At 34.0% G+C, this 12,688-nt stretch overlaps 2 protein-coding genes across 3 annotated transcripts in view; one reads left to right on the forward strand and one right to left on the reverse strand.

Moving 5' to 3' along the window:
• Nucleotides 1-12,688, forward strand: part of LOC134846886 (protein chibby homolog 1-like) — a 270,708-nt gene that overhangs the window by 46,387 nt on the left and 211,633 nt on the right. The window lies entirely within an intron of this gene.
• Nucleotides 3,943-12,688, reverse strand: part of LOC134846884 (synaptic vesicle 2-related protein-like) — a 39,778-nt gene continuing 31,032 nt past the window's right edge. For both annotated transcript variants that reach the window (XM_063864297.1, XM_063864298.1), the window contains 5 exons: nucleotides 12,049-12,153; nucleotides 8,818-8,929; nucleotides 8,270-8,441; nucleotides 7,822-7,935; nucleotides 3,943-4,195 (listed from right to left, as the gene is read on the reverse strand). In XM_063864297.1, coding sequence (XP_063720367.1) covers nucleotides 4,187-4,195; nucleotides 7,822-7,935; nucleotides 8,270-8,441; nucleotides 8,818-8,929; nucleotides 12,049-12,153 — 512 coding nt within the window. In that variant the 3' untranslated portion in view covers nucleotides 3,943-4,186. The remainder of the gene's footprint in view (nucleotides 4,196-7,821; nucleotides 7,936-8,269; nucleotides 8,442-8,817; nucleotides 8,930-12,048; nucleotides 12,154-12,688) is intronic.

The raw sequence follows: 12,688 nt of genomic DNA on the forward strand, positions 1-12,688 counted from the left end.
AAAGTTTTATTAAATGTAAAATCACATGATGCAATATATAGATCAGAATACAACACCAAGGACGAACATCAAAAGACAAAACGACCCCACTACACTCGAGAGAGAATGACCAACTACAATCGATATGCCGCTCACAATCACAACTCAAAGGATTTAGAGTACGACTTGACTTCGCAGAAAAGGACTTCATTGAACTAGACCAATGACCACCTCGATGTTCAAGTATACGTACAGATCCGAGTAACCAGGCATCCCCTCCACGCACAATCTCCACGCCATTCCCAAGCTAGATCAGACACAAAAGAAGTTCTCCCCGAAGAACAGAAAAACCTGACATAGCCAACCATTCTGAAATCAGAATTGATTTTGTTGCAGAGACTCAGTCGTTGTCACAAGAAGAAGCGGAAGAAAATTATGATGTTCGCCAAATACCAACGTCCATCATCCACCCTTGAATTACAGAAGAACTGTTCTAAAAAACTCTGTAAACCCCGGATGGGTGGAACCTGATCTAAACTATATTTTATGATTGGATAAATTAAATGTTTTACCAATGTAAAGTATTTAATATTAACCAATCATGATCCATCTAACTAACAACCCACTTATTCGTAAGTGCTGAAGTTACTTGTAATTTCAGCACCAGAGAGATTTGAATTTAACTTAGAAATTAGTTGGACTCTCCCGAGCACTTCAGCAGCCGCAATAAACCAGTATACCCTAGATCTATTGAGCCTAGCAGAGACTAGTTAAACAACCTGAGACTAGATAGTATAAGAGTAAGATTAGGATCGGTATTAGACTAAGAAGTTGCACGAATCTATCCGGCCGAAAATAAGATAGCGTGACGAGCAGACGGTGTACCCTATCCGAAATTACTCTATGAGTTATACAAACCAGTTCTAACTCAATAGCCAACAGACAGTTGGAAAAAAGTCAATGAAGGAAAGTTAACAGAAAAACAAAATAATGAGTTTTTTTAAAACTTTTGAAATTCATAGAAAAAACAGATGTACTTAAAACTTTTTGATTTTCTACATCATTTCATAGTTGACAAATTTTTGATAAAATTAAGCTTGTTTGAGAAAACTGGACTATATACAAAAAGTTTTATTTCGCTGGGAAATCTGAAAATAAAATTTCACCTTCGAAATTAGAAGTCCAGCCTGTTTTTCGTAACCTTTCCACTTTTGCTGTTTGATAGTAGAGTTTGCCTTCCTCTTAACCGAACAAATGTACTGAATTTTGAGAAAAATCAAAAATCAACTCGCGAAAAAGTACATTTTCTACTGAACAACATAAAAGACTTTTCCTGAAAAAAACCATCGCGACCTATAACTATAAAATTATATTCATCAACTCTTAATAGGTTTGAAGTCTTATTCTCTAGAAATATAAATAAATTCTCGCGGAAGCGTTTAGAAAATTTAGAGCAGCACTGACACATACCAAGTTTCCTGAGAATTTGTTCGAAAACTGATGAATTTTCGGACAAAGAAACCTGTTTCGATATTAGAAATTCTTTGTGAGAAAAACCTTTTTTACGAGGCGCTATACGCTTTGGGCTTTTTTTTTCTTGACTTAATCTCATAGAAAATCCAATTTAGATTTCGTGGTTTATCTTGTACTAAAAAACGATAATAAGCAATAAGACATCTGGTCAATTAGCCTGTAATACTCGAATGAACTTGGAACGTTTGTACAATTACTTCTTTAGACACAAGTGTATTGAAACTAATTGAGACAAAATAAGGGCACAAAGCCGTTGAAACATCGGCCAAAATTTTCTGAGGTGAAAAACTGCTTAACCTAAGAAAAGCATTAAAACACAAACAAAATTTAAACAAAATTAAAGCTGTTAATTTAACAAACAACAGAAAAAATTTAATAATAGCAAAACCAGTGAAGAACTAGTAAAAACCATGCTGTCAAAAAAACCTAGCGAATTAGATAAACGTTTCTGACCTAAATATTTGTTTCACGTAACCAATGGACAAAATGAAGAACTTAAATTTAACAATGAAACAAACTAAAAAAATTCTCAGACAAAAGTTTGATTTAAAAAACATAAAATTGAATATTTTTAACTATACATTTTGTGAGCGCCAACGCTTTTTTGATTATCACTTGCCTCATCGAAAACCAAAAATGCAGCGCTCAATTTGGAATTTGGTGCTGGATGGCACAAGTTTTATCAAAAACTATCAATTATTACCTAAGCAAAAATTACAAAAAAAGTTGATCAGTTAATGCTCTCTTTGCATGCTTCTGTCAAAAACAACTTAATCAAGGGCCAAAGCTGTCTAGAGCGTCAATTGAACGCATACATGTCTGATGTTTTTTTTCCAATTCGGATGAACTTTAATTCACAAAAAAAACTAATTAAGCCAACTTGAAATTGTGGAACATTAGCTATTTTTTTTTTTCAGCTGCCAATGATCTGAAAAAAGTTTTTTAATTTTCAAAAACCCTTAAAATTTACATATCAAATAGGTTTTTACTCTCTCAAACTAGTATAGAAAAAGTGTGAAAACGTCAATGAATGAAGAAAAACATAAATAAAGTTTTGTGCTTTTTTAAAACTTCTCTTTTAGAATTTCTAGGTGAAAAATATATGACCATATAATTCTTGGAATTTCAAGAGCAATTTTATAATGAAAATACTTTGGTTAAAATTAACTCGATTAGAGAAAACTGGATCATAAAATAATGCTTTCACTCCGGTGGCGACTCTGAAAATTAAATTCCACTTTTGAAACCAGAAGTCCATCTTGTTTCTGCACTCTTTATATTTTTGCTGTTTGATCATTGAAATTGACTTCCGTTTTCACTCCTGTTTTTTTGTTTAAGAAAAACAAGGTAACTGGGAAAACGGAAAGCTTGAATTGTGGTTGGGAAAGTGCAAAATAGCCGTAAAATATGGGAGCTATGCTCATGGGCGAAGGACCGAATGGGCGATGGACTGAAAAGAAAAATTTGAAAGTCAATTATAAGAATGATTCAACTGCAGTTCAATTAAAAGGAATTAAATGAAGCAGTATTTTTTCTAAAACGAAACTCTTGAAACATAAAATTTGTTTCAACTCGCCGGCGGTCAGTGACAATTTGAAAATTTTGCATAACTCTGCCGTTTTCATTTCGGCCAATACTAGTGCTGATTTAAATTATCCGGACAAAACGAACAAAACTTGAATTTTCAAACACGTTTTTCTCAAATTGGGATAAGATTAGACAAAAAATGAAGAGAACAAAAATTGCTTAGAAATTGTTTAGTCCCTGGAAATGTTTACTTTCTTGAGTTTACACGCTTTCTTTCCAAATTTTGGAGTACTGAAACCTGATTTTTATTTTCGCCCGTTCAGTCCTTCGCCTGAGGGATTCCACCGTAATATATTATTCCGCTAATAAATCCAGAGTTCAAAATATTTTGAAGAATATTCCCATCAATACAATACTGGAGAGCGAAGTTCATTCGTGTTCACACGTGCAGAGTGATATAAAAGCCACTCAGCACTTAGCATTAAGCACTTAAGTAGAAATCAGAAGTTCATAGAAGTCAAAAATTGCTCGCTCAAGATGTAAGTAGGACTTTTCCAGGTACAATATCCAGTTGCATTTTCAATTCCATGGCATTTTCGGGTACAATCATTCATTCATTGAAAAGTTTATTCACATATTTTCTGGTAATCTGGCTTGACTAAACTTTTAAACTGTCGATTTTAATCCAAGTTCAGCAAAATATACGTTTGCAGTTTTAAATAACTTGTATTCTAGGGTTTTGATATAAATATTTTTACTAGCCAATAAAATTGTCCATATTGCTTGTCCAGTTCACTAAGTGTTTAGAGCAATAATTTATTACTTTCAATTCAAAGAAATTTTTTTTTATAAAATTAATTAAACATCAATATTGATATTAGAAAAATAAAAACATTTGTCCTAAATATACACATTAACTCAAAAGGATACAGCTTCTCGGAATGACATTAAAATAGACACTCACCCAAGGTTGAGTGAGGAACTGATATGAATTTGAACAACAAAATAATTCTTAATTTAGACATCAGAAGTTTGTTTTTGGTTGAAAATGAACATTTGTATTCCTTATCACTGCCTCGTCATTTGCGACTGAACAAACGCCCATTCACACTGTAGAGCTATTGGCACCCTTTTTGTTCGTTTTCTTCTAAGTAGACTAAAACATGAAGGTAGAAAAAATTATTCTTGGTTAGTTTGTATACACTAAATGATGATGCTAAATGATATAAGTTTCCAACGGGGCCTACGAAATTAGACGACAAGCAAATTAGGCGATCGTAAAGAAACGGACTTTCGGAAAACTAGTATTTACTCAACCAAAAGTTAATTTAAGCCTGTAAACAAAATTCACGCAATTTGCACGCAAGTTATTGTCTAAATTGGACAACAGGGGCTATTCTCATGCGCGAAAAAACTTGTGAGCGAAAGACCGAAGACAAAATTAGGCGAAAGTCAATTTTTTGAAAAGAAGCAATTGCCATTCAATTAAATTAAGTTAAATCAAAAAATATTTTGCTTCCTTCATAACTAAACCCTTGAAATATAAAATTTGTTCCGATTCGGCGGCGGTCAGTGACAATTGGAAAGTTTTGCATATTTCTGCTGTTTAGATATTCGGCCAATATCAATATTCAGTCCCTGGAAGCGTTTAATTTCTTTCCAATTTTAGTTTACTGAAATCTGATTATCTGATTTTTATTTTCGCCCATTCGGTCCTTCGCGTATGAGGGATTCCACCTTGGACAACCAGTATTTACTCAGCCAAAAGATAATTTAAGTCTGTAAACAAGTTTCACGCAATTTGCACGCAAGTTATTGTCTAAATTCCGTTATTTTCTGATCGTCTAGTTTGCTCGTCGTCTAAAATATTAAGCCCCGTTTCCAACACACTTATCTTGTATCCGCTGCACAAAAAAAACTGCTTCAAAAAGTTTTAGAAGTTAGCTCAGTTCAAAGAAGGTTTCGACCGTTAGGCGACAATTCGTAACAAAACTGCTCGTATCAGGGCGAAGCCCTGAATGTTCCGACTGCTTTTTAAGGTCTATGGAGCAGTAATAACTTGAAAATTTAAACGTGATAAATTTTGCTCCTGGATTTTGCTTATGGAGCAGTAATAACTTGAAAATTTAAACGTGATAAATTTTGCTCCTATTAACAAATCAATTATGGCATGTAAGCTTCCTTGAACCAATTTTGAACAATTTCTAAGACGGATTAAATCTCGCTTACACGTTAAAAGCGCGAAATATATCGCACGTTAATTGTCCCAATTTGGCCAAAATGACACTCTTTAAACCCCCATAACTTTACAACAAATGATCACAGGTAAAATATCTTTCCAAATTTAAGCTCAGGACAACAATAGCTTTCGAATAGTATAAAAAATTTCCGTCAAAAAGGGCTAATTAAAAACTCGAAACTTGTCTGAAGAAAAAAACCCACCGCGAGCACAAATATTCCGTTACTTTCGTTACGAATTCGGAAGAACAAGCAACAATTCGTAAGTGGATTAAGAGAAGAAATCTGATTCACGTGCAGTATTCCTCTCGTGCCAAATGTATGCACAGCAGAGCAAGCGTATTCTACTTGCCAATGCCTTGTTACGAGTTGTCGCACTACCGTATTCTACAGCGAAAAAAAACAAAACGTTAAAAACGATTCGGCGGTGTTTTCGAACGCTTGTTACGAGTTGTCGCACTACCGTATTCCACAGCAAAAAAAAAAACGTTAAGAACGATTCGGCGGTGTTTTCGAAAGCTGGAATTTTCACAGGCAATTGTATTTTGTACAACTATTAGGGGGCTAGGTCTTTTACCACAGATTTTTTTACCAGACCGACCTTTTACTAGAATACAATGCAATAATTCAATGAAGATAAATTTAAGTTAGTGGAAGATTCGAACAGGAAGCGGTAAGAACAAACGAAACTTTGCTGAGAAACCGTGAAATCATTGTCTTTAACCAAACTGAACGGCGTCAATACATCTGTCAATCAAATTTGTTTATCGAGTCTGGTAGAAGTTCCATGTTATAACTTTTCTGGTAACAGGTCGGTTCTCAACTATTAGGCTCTTAAGCAATGAAATCCTATTAGTACTAAGAGCCTAATAGTTGAGAACCGACCTGTTACCAGAAAAAATATAACATGGAACTTCTACCAGATTTCATTGCTTATGTGCCAAACTACGCTTTTGTATGTTCAACTAACTGTCATTAAACGAATCATTATTGCAGTCGAATAGCTATCCCCTTCTCAAAACGATTACCATCAGTAAGATGCTTAATTCAAATGGATAAGTGATGAACATTTGAAAAATCCTCTGAAGGATCCGTTAAATTTTTGGTTTAAAGGCTTTACAAATAATTTAAATTGATGTAATTGACAAATGCATTTGAGCGGTGGTTAAAAGGTTACATCTCCCCTCAGTCGAAAGATCAGTCGTTTGAGGCCCATAATGATCCGTGCCCTTTATTTTAGGGCGCGACAACAAAACCCAGCCCAGAAAAATAGCCAAAAAAGCATGTAATTCTTAAGCAGGGTCACAACAGCGGTTTTACATGAAGAGTTGATCAACTCTTATTTTGATCCTTTGCCTTGTCAATAAACTGCCTTGCACACAGTGCTGGTTAAAATTATCCGGACAAAACGAAAAAAATTTGAAACTTCAAACGAGTTTTTCTCAAGTTGAGAAAAAAAAAATGAAGCGACAAAAAACGAAGAGATTAAACAAAAACTGCTAAGAACTGCAAAAATGAACAGATTAAGCAAAAACTGCTTAGAATATCAACTTAGAGTTAATATGGTGCAATTTTTTTGCGGAATTCTGAAGCAAAATTTTACCCCGTAAAAAGATCATTTTGGCTTTTTAGTCAATCAAAAATTACGCTAAAACTACGAAGTTGATTGATGACAAACTTATGTCAAAAGAAGCTTCTTACACAGCCCAACTCGGTCTTAGACGGGTAAAATTTTCAAAAAAATTGCGTAAGCGTTTGAAGTTTTTTCAAAAATCTTCAACTTTTGAACTTCGAAGAAAAAATTAGATGCCCTTAAAGCTCTTTGAATTTGTAAAACAATTAATGATGGACACTTTTATGTTAAAATTAACCCAATTTGAGAAACTGGATCAATAGGTAAAACTTTTATCACGCTGCGAAATCTGAGAATTAATTTCAATTTTCGAAATTAGAAGTCGATCACGTTTTTCAAGAACTTTACAATTTTGCTGTTCGATATTGGAGTTTGCCCTCCTTTTAACAATAGAAATGATCTGAACTTAAAAAGAAATCACAAGTCAAACCCCGCGAAAAATCAAAATTGAGCGAGAGCAAATTTTAAGACTTTTTTGCTGAAAAAAATCAGCAAGACCTATATAAGAGCACTCATTACGTTCATTACTCTTAAAAATGACTTTTTTTTGGCTATCAACCACAAATTATTTTCTTTTATGAAAATTTTTGATAGTTTTAACCTTAAAACTTTGTTGGGCTGTGTACGAGGCGTCTTTTGATATAACTTTCTCATCAATTAACCTGGTAGTTTTAGCGTAATTCTTGATTGACAAATCTAAAAGGACCTATTTTTGTGGTAAAATTTTGGTAAAGAATTTCGGAAAAATGCACAATATTAAATTCTGATGAAATTTAAGGCAACTTTTGTTCTCTTCAATTTTTGTCTAATCTTGACCCAAATTGAGAAAAACGCGTTTGAAATTTTAATTTTTCTTCGTTGTGTCCTGTTAATTTAATCAGCACTGTAGTAGAGAAGTGAACTTGACTGACCCGCATGCCTCTTCCTTTGGTCTCTGTGGGGAGAAACAGGGCTCCCACAGCTGCCACTGCCCCAAGGAGGAAGTACACTCCCATAGACGCCTGGATCGATTTCTTCAGTAGCACCTGTAAGGTCACAATTCACAAAATGTCACAATTACACAGATGACAGAATTTAGAGGACATCCAATAGACAATTGCTGAAGCTTTGAGAAACTCACAGATATCTCACAAAAAAACTCATAAAAATTGATTTAGATAAAAATTTGAGGTCAACACAGATCTCTTTCAACTTCAAGAGCCTTTATGACTAGCAGTTTTTTGATGAAACCAATCCAGTTAAGAAAACAGGATCATAACTTTTCAGCTGATAAATACTTTTTAAAACTAAAATTCAAGCATAAATTTAAATGCATGTATAACTATAACTGTTTGTAAGCGAAGGCATATATATATATACCTGTGCAATGAATGGCGTGACCATTGCCCCCACTCGGGATATGCCACTTCCGGATCCGACACCGATCGCACGAATGGTAGTCGGGTATATCTCACACGTGTACACGTAAACAGTCTGGAATGCAGCCACCACAAAAGCACGCGAAGTGAACAGAATAAATGTGACCAGGCCTCTGTAAAAAATACAGCAGTTTAAAAATTTGAAGTAAAAAAAAAACATTTTTCCGAGGTAGCGAGGAGCACCAATAGGCGATTTAGCCTATACTATGCATGAATCTTTTGAATGAGAAAAAACCAAGTCAAAATTTTTAATAGCGGCAAACTTTTTTTTCTCCAGATCTCAGGAATTAAAAAGACAATATTTTAACAAAAAAAATGAATCATAAATTCGAACTGGCCCCAAAGATGATCGGTTAAATGAATATCTTGAAACTGTACTAAGTTTGAAAGGTAATTCGCAGGGAAATAAAGGGGTCAAAATGCTGTTGGGATTGAATGATGAGGAAAGGGTAGACTGCGGCTTCAATTGAATGCACTATTAAAACTTACCGTGGCATGCAAATGGAGACAATGAAAGCGAAGACACCAAACAGCACAAACTCCATCGCAATCGCCCTCTTGCGACCAAACAGCTCTACCAATACTAGTGCTATCAGTAAACCTACAACACACGCACATAAACATGAATTTTATTTTTTTTTGGTATAACCTTAGCTCTTTGGAGAAAGCGTCAAGAAAGAATTATCAGACTTTTACTGGAACTACTTTATATCTTGTAACGACTACTAACTTGGATCTATATACAAGCTTGGACCTTATTGGATATATAACGAAACAGACTAGAAAACTCAAACTTCCGACGGCCTTATAAGCCCTTCCATTTATTGGAGAAACCCATTATTATAATTATTATTATGATTATTAAATTAATCAAACTACTCTTCACGCACCAAAAGAAATTACTCATTTTATTATCTACCAAAAACACTGATATAATAAAAACTGCTCCAAGTACTAAAATAAGTCACAGCCGAATACTCAAATAGCCAAAAAACATTTGTCCCAGATAGCGAAAATTTCCTGTGGCATTGAAAAAATGCGAATGCATGATTGGCTTCACTTCGCGTTTACTTCCATTATTCAGACTCTAGACCAGAAGATGCCGAAACAATATGTTTTTTAAGATTTTTACCAATCATCAGATCTTGTGTGGCTCTGTTGATTGGTTTTCCGACGGCACAATTTTACGGCCCAAAATGTTTTCTCCATATTTAATTACACAATATATATTTTAATCGAGGGAGTTTTCATTCGTATTGTGTAAGTCTTGCTAAAAGTACATCCGATTTTTGAACAACTTCGATAAGTATTTTGCCGAATGTGTAGCCATTGATTTGAAAGCGTCAAAAAGAAAAAAATGTCAAAAACCTGATGAGAAAATGTGCTCCGAGTGAAGCAAATTTTGTAACAAAAAACACCATGAGAAACTTGACCAAACTCATTCCGAGTTAGTTGCGGACTTTGAGCCGATTCAACCCCTTAACTTCTTAAAAGGATGCATCAGCAATAGCATGCCCTAGTGCAATTTAAATTTTTCGGAAAACTTTATCGAGGTCACAGTAGTCTGGGACGCAAACTTTTGAACACCAATGTGTTAAATCTATATCAAATAATAATCATAAAAACAAATTGTTTCCAAACGATATCTAATAACAAAGTTATTCATAACAAACTTATAAATACAAAATAGAATCGTTTGGGAGAACACCATTAAGCCAACACGGCCCATTTTCAAGTGTCTCATTAAGCGGAGAACAAAAAAAGTAGTTAAATTCGTCGATCCAATGCAATGGACCTTCTACCGGTAAACATTTATTAAACGTAAAACCTCTTTATTCGCACCTTTAAACCAAACTCTATATTTAAAAAAAATTATTTTAATTTTTTGTTTTCTCGGGTACTCTTTTCTACCCATAATCTAGAAACCAACAGAAACAAGTTCTACTTATTGATCCAAAAAATGTCTCAGAGCATGCACAGTAAAACCGTATTTCCTAGAATGTAATTATCCAAAAATTTACGATTAAAACTATTTAATTGAAACCGAGAAGCCCCATTCAAGAAAATGACCCAGGCGGGAAAAAATTTATTACAAAGTTTAACATCAACTTGGCACTCTTTTCGAATAATTTTCCCGGTTAATTTCAGAACTTCGTACGCAAAAAACTCTCTTACGGTATTTATTTTATTTTCATGCATTATATCAGTGATTGAATCCATCCTGTGTTTATAAAAAATTATTCTGATTAGCCTTCTGATTTTCATTTCCAGTTCTAACAGTTTGGTTTTGTCGGTATTTGCATAAACTAAAACTCCATATTGGATGATTGGTTGCACATAACTTTTATACGCAAATTTTAATTGCCATCCCGTTAAAAACTTTCTCAAATGAAAAAACACTCCACAGAATTGCAAAATTTTGTTTTTTACCTTATAAATACGCTGCTGAAAATTCAATTTACATTCAAGGCGAATTCCAAGATATTTAAAACATTCTACATCTTCTATTTGGGTGTCATGTAAATGAGCCTCAATTATCAATTTAAATACCAGCAATGGCTCCTCATAAAATTTCACTGAAAATATTATTTATCGAAAACTATCAGAGGATTTGCTGAGCTAAATAAATTACACTTTCATTGTTGGATAGTGGAGTTAGCCTTCTTTTTAACAAAAAAATGATCTAAAGTTTAGAAAAATCCAACTTCAAACTGCGAAAAATCACATTTAATCTTATAACAAAAGTACCTTTGAATTTCGCAAGTTTTCCTGAAAATTATGGCTTTTTCACTTCTACGATGACATAAAGCGTGTATACGATTTATGTACAGGAAATAAGTTAACGATACTTCTTTCTAGGTGTAAAATTCAGCAATTTGTTAAAAACAGTGTATTCTAAAATAAATAACATTGGCTGGTAAAATTTAGAAAAAGCAACGAATTCCAAGTGCCTCGGAGTCATGCTTGACAATGAACTCAACTTCAGCGACAAAATTGAAAATGTTTGTAACGAACTGAAACAAACGGACTATAATTTTAAAGTGTGAGTTGGAATATATTTCAAACGTTTTCACTGAAAATAATATTGATACTGCCTTTGAAATATTCTTTGTCCAACCATTCCAAGAAACTTTTAGACAACTAAGAAAGAAATCAACTTGATATATTCTGCATTTGGACAGACCTATGGCTGCAAGAAAAACTAGAGAAAAAATAAAAGCGTTACTATTTTTACCTAATGTCAAAACTACGAAAGTGAAAAACTCGGTTTCAATGAAAATAGTAAGAGGGTATATATTTTTTTACTTGATAGCAATATGATCCCCAAAGACCTTTTCTCTATGATTGAAGTTGAGTTCAACTTTTTTCAAAACTTTTGTAAGCTTTAAGTTTGCGATAGTGAAAAGATGTTTTCTCTTTTTTACTAACAGTAAATTTCTTTTTAAGTGCCATTTATTGTGTTCTAGGTGACCTGGAGGGATATTACTAGAAGGGCTGAATAACGCATATAGCATTCCTGGCGTAGTGTTTGTAATTTAACTGATAACATACCTAAACAGTTTGTCTACATCGAAATTCAAATTCAATTTCTTCTTGTAGATACACAAGACTGTATAATTTGTGATACTTAAGTACCTTGTAAGAAAATGGAAAACAATTTTATTCATCTGAGCTGGGATTTAAACTTTGAATGAAATCAGGTGATTGATTGGTGCTGACCTGGGAATTCTGCCAAAGTGGTCCATAGTATATCCAAATAGTCGTCAGTGTCCAGCTCCTGACAAGTGGCCCAGCACTCGTCGTCGCTGTCCTGTGCCTTCGTCACTAAAACAGCACAGACTAGCTCTTCCTTACATTTCAAAATTTATTATTTCCTTGTCCTTTAACCGTGTTATCATAACTAAATGCGTAAGGTTGCATGTAAAATATAAGAAAGGAATCTGTTCATAATTGTTAATTTGTTCAAAATGCGCTCTCAATCCTGAAATGATTTTTCAAAATTGAAATTCAAATTTAGAGGGGGGGGGGGAGTCTCACAGAACTTGTTGAGTTGGGGTCAGCACCAGGGAGGGTATTTATCCTGCTTCTAATCTTAGGCTGGTGATTCGCTTGCTCATTTCCAGTTCCCCTCTGATTTCTTTTGGAACTCAAATTTAGTCTATTTAAAAAAATATAGATGTTCTCAGCTGCAATAAAACATGACAGCGTGAACAAGTAACCAAGCCTCTCCCCCCCTCCCAACCACATAATTATCAATTTCTTGGAGTAACGAGGAGTCTTACAGGGTTATGTATGAAGACCAAATATGTTTGTCGTGGCCTAGACCGCATGCCAAATTTTGTAGCAATCTTATTGTTTT

The sequence above is a fragment of the Symsagittifera roscoffensis genome, chromosome 5 (assembly GCF_963678635.1).
Source record: "Symsagittifera roscoffensis chromosome 5, txSymRosc1.1, whole genome shotgun sequence".
In the NCBI taxonomy this organism is placed as follows: Eukaryota; Metazoa; Xenacoelomorpha; order Acoela; family Convolutidae; genus Symsagittifera; species Symsagittifera roscoffensis.